An 18,453-nucleotide genomic window follows, 5' to 3' on the forward strand; every position below is an offset into this window, starting at 1 on the left:
ATGACTATTTACTTGTCAATAAAATCTTCTTATTACTTATCATAAAAAACAAATGTCAAGTAGTAGTAGAACACAGGAACATTTCCTGTTTGCACTTCGTCTCTAAACAGGTCCATAAAAATTCATTTTAGTTTTTGTTTTTGGGTTAAAAACTTAAAATACCAAAACTAGTACATGGAATACTGGAATATGCTTTTTATTTATGTTTTTGGTTCTTTCAACTTGGCAAAGTTATCTGATGTAACTTTTTCTCCATTAAGGTAATCTTGCTGACTCCAAATCTATTCAAATTAATAGATCTCTTGTACTTTCTACAAGCTATTTATCTATCATTTGTCACTATTTTGAATTTGAATAAGCTATTAATTTAACTTTTACTTGCATTGTTGTGTCTGTCTTTAGATAGCAAAGCATAGCTCTATTTATTGAACTTCCATTGTATTCAAGTGCTCTCTGAAACTGAAAGGACTTGATGCATCTGAACATTCTTTCCATGATCCTTTATTCCAGACCTCAATTTATTGTAGAATAATTTACTGATAAAAAAAATTTTGTTGTGTAATGATTCCTTCATATTTATTATCCTCAAGTTTGTCTGTGTTTTAACTACATGGAAGCCAGCTGGTCTTGAATGTTTTGATAAGATGGAATAGGTGGCATCATCTCTTTCATTAATAATGAGTTTCTCTTTTGATGAACTGCAGGTGGATTTGTGAGTGAATTGCTTGCTAGTGAACCTGAAGGACCCATTCCATCATCTATGTTTCCTCTTTGAGTTTTCTTCATTTTCATGGGTCCTGCAGTAAAATAGGACAATTAGATATGTAATTTTCATAAATTGTAATTTTGTTTTTTATAATGTAATATATAAATACCAAATAATGTAATATGTAGGGAATTGCATTATATGTTGCATGCATTTTACATGATAAATATGCATTTTTTTTTTTCATGCATGGTAATTAGTTGTTTCTAACTTTAGTTATTTTTACATAAAATTTAGTTTTCCATTTTGATATATTTAATTATATTTTGGCTTTATATATTAAAAAAATTATGCTTTTCAATATTTTTTTTGGAAAAATTGTGGTAGAATATAGGCTTTTAGATTAAAAAAAATATATAAGCTTTTTACGTTTTCAACATTATCCATTTCTTGAAAAAGAATAATATACATTTTTGTTATTAAAAAAAAAAAAGGGGGTTGATTCCGGAACCCGGATTTCTGGGTTGTACAAACCCGGGTTTCGGCCCGAGTCATAACCCGGGCCAATCCGGTCCGAAATCTGACCCAGATTTAAAACCCGGGTTTCGGGCCGGGTATACCTGGATTCCCAGTTCGGTACCCGGTTGAACACCCCTACCTCCACCGTCCACTACCATCATTGCTACCGTCAAAGATCACCACAACTGTCACAAAAAAAGTAGGGGTTTCTCTTTAACTCATTTGGAGCATAAAATTTCAAATTTAAGGGGAGTTTCAGTACGAACCAAAACCCATAGGTGGTCGAAACTTCAACTTGATTTTTCGGCCCCCATGCGTTGTCAATGACCAAATGGCCACTGTAGAAACTCTCCTTAAAGTCTATACTTCATTTCTATGGTGGCTTTTGGTCAGATGTTGTGTATTTTGGCATTTCAGGAATGGTTGAGTTTTAGCCATTCCATTTGAACGTTAATGATCATTGAGTTTCAAAACCACATTGACGTTCAAATGTGATATTCATAAACATTTGAACATTTGGGACATTTGTTTGAAATCTAATTACTAGTTCAAATGTATGTGTGTTACACTCAAACGTAACACCTTTCACATTCCAAAGCATAACACAAAAGTGGTATCATACGTTCAAACGTTAACGCTTGAGTTTTGAACGATGAGTTTTGAATGATGCACTTTCGTTCAAACATTTAAGTGGGTTATGTTCAAACATAACATTGTTTCTGTTCACACGCGCATCTATTCTCATCACATTCTAACGTTTAAATAATACACGTTTGAATATTTCAGTGTTTGGCAATCTTGTTCAAATGCGTTGGCTTCCACGTTCGAACTTTACAGTTAACATTCAAACATTGGACTTCTAAACATTAGAATGTTAGTAGTAATAGTTTAAATTATATTACAAAATATTTATAGCTATAGTTCTAATGTTTTGTTCTTATTAATCTAGGATATGACTCATCTTTTGAAAATAAGAAAGCAAGGGAGGGTGGGAGCTAGCCAGGACATTGCTCAACTTAGGGCTCGAATAGTCATGGCCGAACAAGAAGTATGGGGCCCATGAAGAGAGGATGGGGCCCTGTGTGCTCGTTGAGGGGGAAGGTTTACCCCTCAATGGTCTGGGAGTTTTATATGGAGATGTGCTCCATAACTCAGGACATATCCTTCCACAACGTGATTCCACTCAGTCTACAGTCACAGGTCTCGACGGATGTTAACAGGTCAGATTAGATTAGCTACTCTGGCTGGAAACACAGTAGCTGCTCAGCATAGGGACACTGGAGCTGGATTAGTTGCAGGCACATGCACATCGGATGCAGATTTGCCTACATCTTCATCATCTACTGGCCTAGTCGAGGCTGAGGATACTGCGTACAAGCCTGAGGTTGATGACTGAGATGCAGACTTCTACATCCTCACTGGTAGAGACCAGGAATAGTTAGAGAAAAAGAACTCGTTTAACCTGAATCAGCTGATGCCTTTCTTCTCGTGTTACAACTTATTATTGCAACAAATCTAGATCCTTTGGCACATAAGACCACGCTCAGCCTGGCTTGTGCGTAGTTACGGATATGCGTGGCACATGGAGAGCTGGTCGACTTGCCTTGGAGGATGTTTGAGAGGCTCTGTTATGAGGGTAGTATCATCTCAATGAACAACCACCCATATGAAGTCATCCTGAGCCGGCTATTACTGGCCTAGAAGTGCCACTCCAGGCAGAGGAGTGGGTGGTAGACCAGATGAGCCCCCTCAACATGAGTACACATCACCGGAGCATTGGATAGGGGAGGGAGTATGCTCAACGTCAGCTTGGCCATGTGCTAGATCTTGTTCCGCTAACCCAGTTTGGGCCCAATGTTGTTCCCCAGATTGGGAATACTGGTTATGTGATATCCCTATTTTATGTGTATTTTTATTGAGTGATTTTATTTAAATTATTGTAATTAGTATTTTTTTGTTCTAAATTAAAGGTGATTTTTGCCATATTATTTTATGAGTTTAAAGTGGTGAAATTAATTATTTTATTTTAGTTATTCACTGCATTTGAAATATTTTATTTAATTTATTGTTTTGAAAATATTTTTCGTTGGATTAGTTTCGTGACTCAAGTTGTGAGGGTGAGACCTCACTTCTTTTCTTTCCTTTTTCTTTTTCTTTTTCTCTTTTTCTCTTCTTTTTCTTTTCTCTTGTTCTCCTTTCTTTTTCTTCTTTCTTTTCTTTCTTTTTTCCTTCCTTCCCCTTCTTCTCTCCCGCGCGACCTGTTTCTTCATCTCCCTCCGTCCATTTTCCTCCCCTTGCCCAACACCACTGCCTGCTCCCCCGTGCTTCTCACCACCCCCACCGTTCGATCCCCCACTAGCTGGTGCACCTATCCACCAATTTCTAACCCCTCCCGCACTACCATTAATCACCACGAAGCCTTTCAAGACCCATGGCTTTTCCTCCATTTCGCTGCCGTTGCACCACCCCATGCCACCATTTCTTCACCACTTCATCACCAGTCTCTTACCAACCTAACCCACCCATTTCCAACTCTGATATGTCGTCGGAGCAATCACCACGAGCTAAACTCTATTTTGGCCATTTTTTACTTCCACCGCCATTTTCGCCGCCACCCACAGCCAACCACCACTTCCACTAACTTTACTGACACCTTTAAGCCATTCCCTATCAATTCCAAATCTTAGTTTATTCCCATTCAAAAGTGGCTATTTTGTGACCCATGACCACAATGCATTTTGCACTGTTACGTTGCTTTTCCACCACCTTTTGCAACTCCTTGATCATTCAAAAATTATTTTATAGTGCTGTAAGTATTTTCCAAATTTTATTTAAGATTTGAATATATTTTTGCTTTAACAATAATTTTTGATTAGTTGTTTGTGCCGGACTGAGTCCAAGGAGTCAGGGGTCGATTTGATTGAAGGACAGAGTTGTGTATATAATTGTTTGATATTGGAAATTGTTGTGGTTGGTTATTTTTGGTATATTGTCGTAAGCATTGTATAGTGCATGCATGTTCATGTTTGAAAAGGAAAACTGGATTTTCATCTAATTGCATGCATGTACATGTGTTGGAAATTGAAAACTGGATTTTGGCCCTAAACATTTTCTCGTTATTATCTGGGATAATGATGAGAAAATGTTTTAAAGGAAATGTTTAGGGCCAAAATGAGATTTTTGTGTGAGTGGAAAATGTGGATTTTTGGACCTCATACATATCGCATCATGTTTATGCATATTGTTATGGCTTTAATGTATTTTTATCTTGTGGGCTATTTGGATTAGTACTTACCTGCAGTACCATTTTTGGTACCATAGATTTTGATGCAGATGATGAAGAGGCTTGAGCCCGAGGATGTGGCTCCGCTGGAGGAGTGATTGGGGATCACTCGTGGGTTGAGATTTATTTCCTGCTTTTAATTATTACTTTTGGTTTTTATTATATTTTTACTAGTTATTCATAATATTTTTAGTATGCTTGTTTTTAAGCGAGTTTATATTTAAAGAAATTCTGGTACTTAGTTGTCTGACTTTTTTATTCTGCTACGTTGTTTTTGTTTTACACTTTCGCATGTACACACACTTGGCACTTGGTGATGGAATGCATGGCCTATGTTATCATAATCCTGACGCCTCGATTTTCACGTGTCCGTACATGGGAGTTGGGGGCGTCACAGGTTAGCAATCGATGGGTGCATTTGCGAGGGATGTATGGCCAACTTGGGTTGATACAGTGGCCTCAGAGATGATGACACATATGGACCGATAGATCGATAGGCAGATCAGGCATGTAGAGTAGACTGTCACACAGATTGCCCATCGTGTCGATGTCCTAAATCAGAAGGTCGAGACACAAATAGAGGAGTTTCATACATTTGTGAACAACACGTTCTAAGTGTTGTTTACAAAATGTTATTATATTTTGTATTTTGTTTTCAAAATTTGTATTGTTAATATTATTTAATGTATCTATTGTTTTGAATTTCAATTCTCAATTTTCTTTCGTGTTAGTTTATCTAATTTTAATATTAAATCATTGCACTTCAAATTTCAAATTTTTTAAATTTGAAATATCCTACTAAAAAGTACGGGCCTCGCACCCCGCTTCCTTGCCCACATCTTCCCAGGCCCCGCATGGTAGGACATGCAACCCTACCCTGCCCACGTCGGAGGCAAAGGCTGGGAGGGCCCAACCCTGTCTTCCCCCCCGCTTATATATATATATATTAACAGAAATACTTATAAAAATATATATATAAACATAAATATATATTTATATCTTACACTTTGTTATATTTGTTCACAAAGTATTCACTAGCAAATTTTAAAATTACATAAATTTTAAATTATAGTTATATTTACCAAATTCTTTATCTAACATTCGAATCTTACTCACCAACCTTCGAACGTTGGCACCTAAAATTATTACATTCGCATGTAAATAGTCTTAATTTTCGAATGTCCATGTAACGTTCGAACATAAATTGGCCTACATTCGAACATCAAATGAATTCTTATTTGGTTTTAGCGACAGTACAAACTGTCACAAAAAATTAAATTTTTGTAATGGTTTGGGAACTATCACCAATTCAAAAGCATCACTAAATGACATTTCTGTTTTAGTGAAGGAAGTCCAAAGTCAAGAGTAGTTTATGTATTTTCTATGTTTTAGTTGGTTATGCAGTTAAAGAGAGAAATGATGTACGCTATATATACATGTAGGTTGCCATTTGAAACGCATATTAATGGACTGCATGAAATGAGTATAGCATGGAGTCCAGGTAAGTATTATTTTCATACTCTTTTAGAGTTTTCCAAATGATATGAAATGAAATGAAATGAAAATGTTTCTCTCATGATGCTTTATGAAATGATGTTTCTGAAAGTATGCTTTGTATGAATGTTTAAAGGTATAAGTATGTAAATGAGTTCTTTGGCAATCCATATTTATACACCCAAAGTAGTAAGTTGTATGCATGTCAATAGATGTTATATGTAGTACTTATTGCACTTTTTTTCCATGAAATGAAACATCGATGTTTATGCTTGATGCTTTTAAATGATGTTTAAAGTAAGGTCATGAACATGTATTTTTTTTAAATGACGCTATGAAAGGGATTTTTAACGAGGCTATGAAATGCATTTTAAATAATGCCATGAACTGATGTTTACGATAACACTTATGCGTATGCTTTCAAAGGATGTTCTAAATGATGATATTTAAACTTATACTTTTAAATGATGTTTATGAAATGAATGGACTGAAAGGATGAATGAAAGGAAACGAATGTTTTAATGTATGAAAATACATAAAGGCCATGACTGAATGAATGATGGTACCAAAGGATTGGGTAGACTGCAATGCCGGGTAAGTAGTATTGGTAGTGCACCTAGTACTATCCCCTAACTGAAAGGGATTTCCAACCTATTGCCATAGGTGAAATCTGATAAAAAATCACTAACCACAACACACGGGTTGTAAAAGTGTGTACCGGCCAGAGGAAAAGTGAAAACAATTAAAGTGAATGTTGTGTGATCATTTAGTTCTTCACGAATGAATGTACGGGGTGTGAGAATATTTTCTGAGAAGGGAAAAATCATTTTGAAGAAAACCTCCACCTTGTAATGTTTTCAATGAAATGTATGTTTTGTTTAAAGTACGTAGATGAATGTGAATACATGAGTGAAAATCCATGTTAGTATATTTTGACTGTATGAAGTAATGTTTACTGTGTATTCGACTCATTTTGATTTTTATGTATGTCCCTCCCCCTTCTTATGGACAAGGTGAGAAAGAAGCGTCAAGAGAAACATGGCCCAAAGGGAGGAGTAATTGAAGCCTAGGCAAGATTTATGTAACCTAGGAAAAGGTATTTTTGTAAAAAGCCTTTTCATTTAATTTTATGATTTCCGCTACAACTCTCTTTTAATTCATAGAATAGGTTTTAAATTTACCTTTCGTATCCTAGAAAGGAAAGAGAACAAGTTTTAAAAGGGTCAGTTTATTTTTCTGAATATCATTTTCTAAAAGTCTCACCACAAGAATGGGCGTTACACCCCATCTCTTTAGTTTCTTCTACCACATCTTCTTCAATCAGGAGATTTTTGCCTTTCTGATTAGTGAGTTTTCTACACTCAGTTGCTCAGTGTCCTTGTTCACCACATTTGAAATATTTGATATTAGACTTAGAACTCTGGTCCTACGATGGCTGAACAGTAGGATGAGATTCCTTAAGATGACCTACTCAATTATTTGATTACTTCTTATTACTAGCCTTCAGCTCTGCTGTTTTTCCACTACGAGTGGACGCTGGTATGCTTTAGAAACTATCCATAGAGAGTGAATATTGAGGACATCCTACAGGGGCTGCTGCTAGGCCTGAACAAAAAAGTCGTGCACCCGACTCGGATTCAAGTTTCGACCCGAACCAACACAAAATACCAGGGCCGTTTCGTTGATTTTTGGCTTTCGAAAGTTTTGACCCGTTTTTCGAATTTAATCGGTCAAGTCGGCCATTAACTAATACCCATGCGTATAACTGAAGTGATATACCAAATTTGTTTTACAAACATTCTCTCTGTGTGTGTGTGTGTGTGTGTATAGCAAGGGAGAAGCATTTGTTTGTTATTTGAAATGGGTTTCTTTCCTTTCAATTGAGGGGTCATGGCCATGGCATGCAAGGAAAGATGGTGGATCTGAAGCCTTAGGATAGGAAATCTAAGAATCCATTTGAGCCAACCCATTTTTTGCGCAATCATTCTTCTTCTTCTTTGTAGTTTAAATCTTGGGCTTTCTTTGATCTTTCAAGAGCCTTTTCAATTCTTGTTTTTTTTACAAGGTATAAGAGGGATGCCCTTTCAGCTATAGGGGAAGGGGGTCCTTAAAATCGTAGGCTTTACTCTGGTTTGTGCTTGGAATAGCAACAACAATCATAAGAAAGAACCTCTTGCTCACTTTGCAAAGCTTGGTGTCTCACTCACTTGCTCTCTTTACTGATTAGATTTCGAATATTTCTCTGTAAGGTTTGGTGGTCTTTGATCAAAGATAAGAAACGATGCATCAATGCCTCCATGTACACAATTTTTGCATCAGTCTTGATTTTATTTGATTTTGTAGCTTGATTTTATGAGGTGCTAGTGTTAGGGTTTGCTGGTGGTGCTTGGATTTGAAAATTTTTGGGTCGATCTTGGTTTTGGATTGGTATATGTTGTGGGTGTTCTTATTGTGGTGGGTTTCCATGACCCTTTCTCAACGTGCTTACTGCTAATTACCTTTATTTCATGGAAGAAAATACTTCCATTTAACCAAAACCTTAAACTTGAAACCCACTTTAATTGGAAGGAGCTAGCAATTTCTATATATTCTAGTTCTGGGTTGTCCTCAGTGATGGCAACAGATCTAATTCTAGCTCATGGTGTTTCACCTACAGAAGAAAATTCAGCTTGAAACAGCTTGACGATAAAACGAGTTGGGTTGGAATACCCGATTTTTTCGAATTCTAATTTCGGGTCGGCCAGTGACTATTCGGCTAAACGGTTAAACGGATGCTAATTACTCCAGGTCGGCTCAGAATATGCCTTTTTGGGTCGTCCCGGTTCGGGTGAACAATCCTAGTTGCTGCAAGCCAACCAAATACCGTGCCACCATCTGCTACTCTACTTCGGATAGATCATTCTGGGCTATCAATTGATAAAATTCTTTCGTGTAATTATCAACTGATCTCGCCTAAATGTGTGAAGTCGTTAAAACATGGTTTAAGTGTGGCGAAAGGAAGGAAGTGACCCTTCATCTTTTTCTTCATCTTTTTTTTTTTTTTTTTTTTTTTTTTGTGGGAGAAGAGGACGATATCACAATATTATTGATTACTCTCATTTATGGCGGAGAAATATTGTAGTAACAGGCAGGACGCTTGGGATTTATAAATAATCAAAAAAAAAAATCATCGTAGGCATCAAAAACCAATTTATAATAAATCCACCTATACATTGAACTAAACAAATAAACCATGGAAACAAAACCAAACAAATAGCACATAAACGGTGAAATAAAAATCGTAAGTAGCAAAACAATAAACACATAAATGACCAACAAAACAACTACATGGCTCGAATTGTAGGAAGCCCTAACTTCTCTTATTTGACAATGCCTCTCAATAATTTTGGTAAAGTATCATCTATTCCATAATTACAAACATTGCCAGCTTCACCTCGTCTTGTAAGAAAGTCCGCTGCCTAGTTGCCTTCTCAAAATTGATGAACTACTTTATAGGTCAAACCTTCAAGCTCTTTAATAAGGCCATCCCAAAAATCCAATAAGTACCATAAATTACAACACAAGCATTTAGCCAGTCCACTATCACCTTTGAATCATATTCCAAAATAACATGTCAACCACCCATTCTCTTGCAAAGCTTCACCTCTTGTAATAAAGCACGCAACTTTGCCTCAGTATTGGTGCCAACGCAAAAATGCGCCAAGGAGCAATCCTCTAGGGTGACGCACCACTCCTCCACCACCACAATTACCCAGGTTCCCCCTACAGCTACTATCAACATTGAGTTTCCACCAACTAGTAATCTTGGCCTTGCCTTGCTTGTCTTGTGATTGTTTAGTTTGATAGCGATCAGTTTCACCTTCACACAATCTAGGACTTCCTTATAATAGAAAATTTGCTTCACTTTATGCATTCAATCAATGAAACATTCAGCATGTAACACATAAGAAAACTTCGGCAAATCTACTCTAAAGCCGAATTCCCAATGACACTCCTCCTGACCACAATGCTCCCAAAATAGAATACAATTGTGATATGGGTTCTCGAAACTGGAATCAGAATCGTGATCTTCCACCTCACGACCACTGATATCCTATGCCACCAGTCTCTATAAATCCTCAATCATTAGATCCTGAACGCTATGATTACGGTGTGGGACTTCCTCATTCACCCACAATGACCATAACCACAATCTCCAACCATTGAAACTGATGAGATATATCCCTAGGAAAGATACTTAAGCTTTGATGCCAACTGACGCAGGATATAATTTAGATTAATTTTGGTGGCTAGTTCCAGTAGATGATCAACACAGAGAAGAGAAGATATTCGCCTAAAAAACCTAGAAAAAATGACACTAATGTTCAATTGAAAATTATTAAAATTCAAGAATGTCGAAATCAACCCTCAAACCAGGCTAAAATAGCCTCGAAAATGTCATATTTTTTTCAAAAATAGGAAAATCTCGATAAACACACCAAAAATAAATATGTCAATAAAGAATTAACATGCCAAAAATATGGCCATAATCAGATTCAAAATCAAGTCCTTAATGGAAATGAAATATTACCATAATAGGAAAAAATATCTAAAAATGGTGATTCGAAAGGGCAAAATAGTTGATTTTGGCTAAAAAAAAAATGCATACCAAGCATAGCTAGGTGATGAAGTACATGCCAAAAAGAGTTTTATAAATTAGGATTATATGTACGATTCTGATACTCATAACCAAAGTTATAGCTAAAATAACAACATGTGCTCAAACTTAGGCAAGGAAAGATTATTGTTTTCTACTGTACTTGCACTAATTTGTCATTTCATGGTAGTTTAGTGCTATCAATGTACAATTTGACAGCTCAACATCACCTAATTTCAATCCTCCTGCATTTCTCTCTCTCTTTCCATCTTTGTTATCAATAAATGAGATTATCTTTCTGATTTAAGTATTGGAGGTATCCCCAAAAAAATAAAAAATAAAAATCCTCAAGACTTTTATCTTCTTGTTGGTTGGTGGAAGGAATGGTTGGAAATTGCATTAATTAAACTCCTTTAAAAAAGTGGCGAACACTTGGGACCCACATAAAAAATCTACTTTTATATTGTGGATCCATTTTTTTCATTTTTAAATATTCGAGACTTTAAAATTGTACATGACATTAGTAAAAACAATTATGAACTGGATTATCATTTGCCATAGTTTGTGTTATTCTCCGATTGATATATATATATATATATACGTGTGTGTGCGCGCTTTTTATTGATTTTTTACCGCCTCTAGTTTGATATATTTTATCAAAGAAAATTAATTCAAAATATAAAAAAATTAAAGTACGTGATTTAAAAATAATTAAAATATTAAAAAGAAACATTAACCTATATATATATAACATTGTTGAAATATTATAATATTGAAGTAAAAAATAGCCAACACAAAATATATTAATTACATTGAATAATCCATCACAAATATATATTCTTTATTAATTTTATTTTATTTTTTTGTTAAATAATTTTTTCTCCTTCTTTATAAATTTAAATAAATATATTATTGAACCATTTAATTTCATATTCCTTCCAATCTCCAAGTAAATATATATATATATATATTTTATATATATATAAAATAATTATTATATATATATGTAATAATTATTTGAAACATCCAAAATAAAATAATATGTTTTAATTTATGAACAAAACCTAAAACATTACCCCCATTCAATGCGCCTCTCTCTCTCTCTCTCTCTCTGTGTATTGTAGCAGCAACTACAACTTGTTCTATTCTATCCACATTCTCTCTCTCTCTCCCGGCGATATTTCTCTCCAGCCTAAACTAGAATAATCTTCCCATCTCCACCCAAAGGTGGTAAAGCTTCGGCTCCAACCAACCTTCACCTTTCTGGCTCACCCCGAATATATGATCTATTAGTTCTTTTATTATTATTATTATTATTTTAGGTCTATAGCATTGAGATGTGCGGATCGTTTGCCTACCGAACTCGATCCTACGACTGCCATGGACCCTAGCACTAGATTCTCCAACTACCGATTCTTCGAATGGCAGAAGAAAGTTGATTAAAAGAGCAGTGCGTACGTCTCACGTGTGACTCACACTGAGCATGAGACTCACTTCTTGTTGCGCCAAGGGGAGTCTGTGGTTGCCACGGGCAACACCATCGGGGTCAATGGTCTCGGATCTCTTAGATTCAACCATTAGCTTCTCTTCAAGAGTGGTGTGTGGCATACACGCACCTCTACAACCAATGAAGGTTGTCTGTTGATGATTTGACCCCTCTAGGGTCAGCTCTTCCATTAGGCAATTGCCGGGCTTAGTGGAAGAAGGCCCGAAAAAAAAAATTTAATATGATTTTATAAAAAGAAAAAAATACCTAATTAAAAAAATTAATTAATTCAATGAGAAAATATCAAAAGTATTAAATAGATTTTATGTCATTATTAGTTTTAAAAATATCCCATATAATAATTATTTCAGGTACTCTAATTTTAAGAATACAATTCTTTTTTGTTATTAGTAATTTAATATATAATATAAAAATTATAAATAACAAAATCTAATTTTTGAGTATTCATAAAATGTTTAGTATAATCCTTTGATAAGACAAGTGCCCACTTTTTCCTAAATGTATAGGTTGTTTATAGAACTTTATTGACAATAATAATTATATTTACTATTAAGGCTTGTTTGGATAATAAGAATATTTCAAAATATCTGTAAATAGTATTGAAATAGTTTAAGTCAAAATGTTTTATTAGATTTTGTGAAATGAGAGAGAACAAATTAAATTTGAGAATAGTTTAGAATATCTAAGAAGAGTTGTATTTCCTAAGAGGTCCTAAAAGTCTAAAGCACGTATTGTAAAACTAGATTTGATAAAAATTTTCTCTAAATCAAAAATTTTCTAATAAAGTTAGTTATCAGTTTAAAATGTGGTATTAGGTCTTAATCAGTAATTTTACTTTACAAAACTATAGGTTTTTTTTAATAAAAATATAATGTAAAAATAAAAATAAATTTATTTTATTTTATTTTTTATTTAAGAAAAAAAGTCTCATTCAAAATTTTAGCCTCAGGCCCCAAAAAGTACTAAGCCGGTCCTAAACCCATCTTCCGATTACTATTTTTCTATGTTACCGTTTCTCCTAACTAATGATAAAGATTATAAAGAGGTAATGAAAGTCTCTCTCAACCATTCCAGGCTAACAAAATGCAAAATACATTAATTCACTATAACTTTTACTTTTAATTTTATAGTCTATTTATCAAATTATTTGTGTAAAAACTGTTTTAAGTGACTCCCCTTTGTGGGAAATGGGTGAAAGCCAAATCATTAGCTCAGTCTCTCTTTGTTTTATTTTTTTTTTATATTGTATTTATTGGTTTGTAATATTGTTGGAGATTCTGAATCTATTGTTTCTTGTATCTTTTAACCGTTTATCATATCTATGATATTTTTGTTCGAAAAAAAAAAGGGGGGGACAAAAAACTACTGCTTCTTGTGATTCCTTTTTTAATAGCAACCGCACATGCGACTCTTAAAGAATATTTATTAAATTCAATCCTTGCCTTGTCGTGGTCCCTCTAGAGGAATGTAAGAATAACTCTCAACGAGAGAGGATGCTGTGGATTGTTTCTTTCTTTTATTTTAATAATTAGTGAATTATTTTTTCATAAATTTATATTTTTTTACTTTTAAATAATATTTTAAAAAAGCTTAAAAAATTAAAAAGAAAAAAGATTATACAGTCGGTGCCCTTCTCTGAGGATCTAGCATCATCCATAAAGATATATATATCTTTTGTTTAGTGTTATGCACGTGAAAGTGGAGAGGAAAGATACTATATACTCGCGTGTGAGGACAGGGAGTAGCCCTGCACGTACATTTTAGAGAAAAAAAAAAAATACAAACCATTTGCTTAATTAATATGTGTTTGATTGGTAGAACAGAGCTATTTTTTGTTTGGTTACATTCTCAGAAAAAATGAATTAACTATTACATGAAAATAACAATTTATCAAAATGAGAAATAACCACTTTGTACAAAAATAGAGTTGTAACTATTGATCTAATCTTGGCTTAAATTTTTAAAAAATAAAGTTTATGGTCTGACCACCCACATGGCAACAGATGGCCCTATTGGCATTAAGGTTGCGGCGGCTACACTACATTTTGGGATGCTCCGGCCACCGGCCTATGAGTTATGAATATTTTATGAATTTCATTGCCTTCACTGTAATAATTACATTGACACGTTCATCTTTACCATCAAACAATAAAGACGCATTCATCTAAAACAATAAAGATGCGCATTAAAAATATTAAAAGAAAGATGCGTCTATAGTACCTATGGCGAAGAATTATTTATGTGATGATAAATACCTGATCATACATAAGGATGAAAGATTTCCATTCCACGATTCCATCAACCAAACTTGTCCTCTGCGCATGACAGGAGAGAAAAGCTTTTCTAGGCCGGCCTCGTTCACTGTGTAATTAATTAAACTTTGTGAATATAAAAGTATAGAGAAAAACAGACATTTTGAGGCAGAAAGGAAAGTCCATGATCACTGCACTACAAAACACCCTGTAATCAACTCGATTACATCCACATTCACATGGGAAGACAAGCACTGCTTATCTTTTTATGACCAGAAACATATAGAAGTCCAAAGTTGTAAAAAAAAAAAAAAAAAAAAAAAAAAATAGCTGGGCTCCATTATATATAAGTGGGTAAATTTATTCAAATTGTATTTGAAGAGAGGTTGTTACTCTTCATTTATTTTTTTTATCATCATCTCGTTATCTCATAATGTGAAATTAAATAATTAGAAATTATTTATTATATTTCACTTATGAACCTATTATTTAATACGACATTATGGGATAATGAGAAAAAAAAAAATAAGAAATAGATTTCTTTTCATATCAAAATGTAGAGTTTTTATCATTTTAGATCAATTTTTTTTTTCTTTTAGAGAATAATTTAAAAATAGTCAAGGGATGTGACCTTATCGTATAAGGAGATAAAATGAGAATCTAGTATCTAAAATTTTTTATTATGGACAATACTAGAGTGTACTTCAAAAATGCAAACTAGTGTAAATGAGTTTTTTTTTTTTTAAGTATTTTTTAAATATATTTAATCATTAAGAAAAAAATAAAATATAAAAATAAATTTACTAATAATCACTTTCTTAATTACTAAGAAAAATAAAAAATAAAAAATCAGTTAGCAATGGACATATTTGAGAGTCATCGTACTATTATTTTTCTTTCCATATAACATATGACCTCCTATAGAACGTGAGTGCATGTGATCATGTCCCACTTATTCACGTTATTATATTGAATGGTTTAAGAATGTTATTTACTTTTATTCATGTTCTTTGTATCCAGCTGGAGTTGCTAATTCTTTTAAGTCTATAATACTATATTGCAAAGATTCTTGGACCAAAATTCCTTACTCATACCAACTTTCCGCCCGCGCGTTTTGTTCATATCATTGAAACGTCAAACGTACAATAACTAAATTTGTTTTATTCTCTCCTGAAATTCCAGTCACTGCATTCACTTTAGATCATATAAATCACCATCTTTGTATTTTATATTATTTGCAAAAGTAGTTCTAAGATAAACTTGTATTTGTTTTAACTTTTGTTGTTAAGTAATAATAAAATTCAACTTGTATATATTTTTATTATTAATTGAAAGCTTATATGCATGTGCGTGTGAAAGAGAGATGTTTTCTATAGAAAGAAAGCATAAGCACTCTAGTTATCAGGAAGCAACAAAGCAGATCTGATTTGCATTTACAAGGCTATATCGATCAGCATTCAGCCCCATTTCCCATAACGTCATCGGCAGCGCAGAAGCAGCTTTCACACTTTTTCACACGACCTGCAGGTCCAATCATCTCTTCCTCTCACTCTGTGCGTTGTTTTTTCCATTAATCTCTCTCAATTTCTATGTCTTCCTTTCGCGCAGTCATTTAACATACATACCTGTATATATTTACAGTCGTTGCACTTCGAATGGCGTAACTATATTCCTGATCACTTCTCCTGTCTCCGCGCCTTTGTTCTAAAATTTTAGGATCAGTTTTAACTCTCAACGTTAAAAACAAAAAAAAAAAAAATAGTGCTACATGTACTTATAATTTTACTTTTATTTTTATTTAGAACACTCATTTTATTAGTTTTATTTTAAATTTAAATTTTAAATTTTAAATTTCACGATTTTTATTATATCAATAACTGACACGTAGAGAAGTAAGTTTTTCTTAAATACATTTAGCATTTTCCTTAAAAAAAAAATACTTGCTAAGATGAAACCCCCACCCCTATATAAAAAAAAAAAAAAAAATACAAACGAAGATTTGTATCCAGTATAATGGGAACTATATTCCAACCGATATTTCTAAATGCTAGCCAGTGACAATATTTGTGTTTGTCATCAGGGGTTTTTTTAAGGAAAGTTTGTAGATGGGGCAATCATATGGTACATATTTTCAACGAAATGAAAATGCTTCAGCAGATCAAGGGGAACGTCTGGTAATTAGAATAAAAGGACTGTTAGAAAGTTCGAGGCGTCACTTACCAGGAGAATGTTGTATCTACAAGGTTCCACGTCACTTGCGCAAATTGAACAAACAAGCTTACACTCCACAAGTTATTTCCATAGGCCCCTTTCACCACGGCAACAAAAAATTGCAAATCCTGGAAAAGTATAAACTGAGATATCTCAAGGATTTTATGAGACGAGCCAATACAAACCTCGAGAATTTAGTAAGAATTGTAAGAGGCTCGGAAGAAAGAATTCGTCAATGTTATGCAGAAACTATCGAACCTGACAGTGATGAGTTTGTGAAAATGATACTCCTTGATGCGACCTTCATTATTGAGTATTTCTTGAGAAATATGTTCACTGTGCAATGGACAGATGAGGATAGAACAGTTATAAAGCCATGGATAACTGCTAGGATGCAGCTGGACTTCCTGTTACTTGAAAATCAACTTCCTTTCTTTATTCTTAAGGATTTATATCAACTTGTTTTGGTTACTAATAGAATCATGTACCGTCCCTTCATTGAGGTTGTCTTTCGCTACTTTCACTTTCTCAACACTCAAAAGAAGTCTTCTGATTCTGATCAGTTCAATGGAATAATTCATTTTGTTGATTTGTTTAGAATCTTTTATCTACCTCCACCCGAAACTCTATCAGAAAGACAACCTGGCAGTATGGCTGAGAAGATATGCTGTGCAACGCAGCTGGCTGAGGCAGGATTGACCTTTAAGAAGAGTAAAAGCCAGTGCTACCTTGACATAAAATATCATGAAGGCGGAGTGTTGGAAATCCCGCCCTTTACCATTGACAATACCACGGAGATATTTGCTCGAAACCTCATGGCTTTGGAGCAATGTCACTATCCAACACAAGCATATATTACTGATTATTTTTTCTTGTTGGATTTCCTTATTGATACAGGAAAAGATGTGGCTTTACTTGCTGACAAGAAGATCCTTGTTAATGGGATGGGCGACGACAATGCAACTTTTATCAATAATTTAGGCACAAATGTCCAATATTCATCCATGAATTCTGAGTATTGCCGTCTTTGTAGAGATTTAGCTGAATTCCGGGATGATAGTTGGCATCGTTGGAAGGCTATCTTCAAACGTGATTATGTTAGCACTCCTTGGAAAATAGTTGCCACCATTGCTGCTATTCTCTTGTTGGCGTTGACTCTAACGCAAGCCGTATGCTCTCTTATCTCAGTGTTACCATCAAAGAGGAGGAATCTGTAATTCTGATACTAGTAAATGATATATAGCTAGCATTTCGGATAACTTTTATTCTTCTTCAGTTTATTATGATAAATTTTGTCTAAAAACAAATTATTTTGTTTATGAATTTAGGGGTATGAGGGAATGTGGGCTACAACTTGGCAAATTGAAATTAGTAGTTCTTCTGGGTACAGGTTTGACCTGTTGCAGAAGCATCGGGACATATCGCTGAGTGCTCATGTGGCAAGCGTCGTGCAATCACTTTGAAAAAAGTTAATAAATACGAAACCCACACAAAAAGAAATTAATTTTTTAATAGTGAAATTTACTTTTTTTCAAAACGATTGTATGATATTTGTACACTTCACGACTGTATATAATATCATTCAATATAAAAAATCCCTAAAAGACATAATAGAGGTTTTGGATAAGTATCAAGAATGTGAAATTGAAAGATTTCGATTAACTAAAAAGGTTTGTACAAGGCTATATATAGTAAAAGGTGCAGCTATGTAACACCTAGGCCCAAGCAAGGCCCAAACCATCGAAACCCAAGCCCAGCCCTTAGGAACCCTAGAATTTTCCCTCCCTTTTTGTATTTTTTCCTCCCCTTCCTAGACGCTTTGCACAGCCCCCACCCCTCCCCCAC

The 18,453-nt window shown here is 34.3% G+C and overlaps 1 protein-coding gene across 1 annotated transcript; it reads left to right on the plus strand.

Annotated features, from left to right (window-relative positions):
• The first annotated feature begins 16,502 nt into the window (after positions 1–16,502).
• Positions 16,503–17,825, plus strand: LOC122306433 (UPF0481 protein At3g47200-like). The gene has a single exon (XM_043118860.1). The coding sequence runs from the start codon at positions 16,503–16,505 to the stop codon at positions 17,823–17,825; it is 1,323 nt and encodes a 440-aa protein (XP_042974794.1).
• Positions 17,826–18,453: the final 628 nt, after the last annotated feature.

Source organism: Carya illinoinensis, chromosome 4, assembly GCF_018687715.1.
Source record: "Carya illinoinensis cultivar Pawnee chromosome 4, C.illinoinensisPawnee_v1, whole genome shotgun sequence".
NCBI lineage: Eukaryota > Viridiplantae > Streptophyta > Magnoliopsida > Fagales > Juglandaceae > Carya > Carya illinoinensis.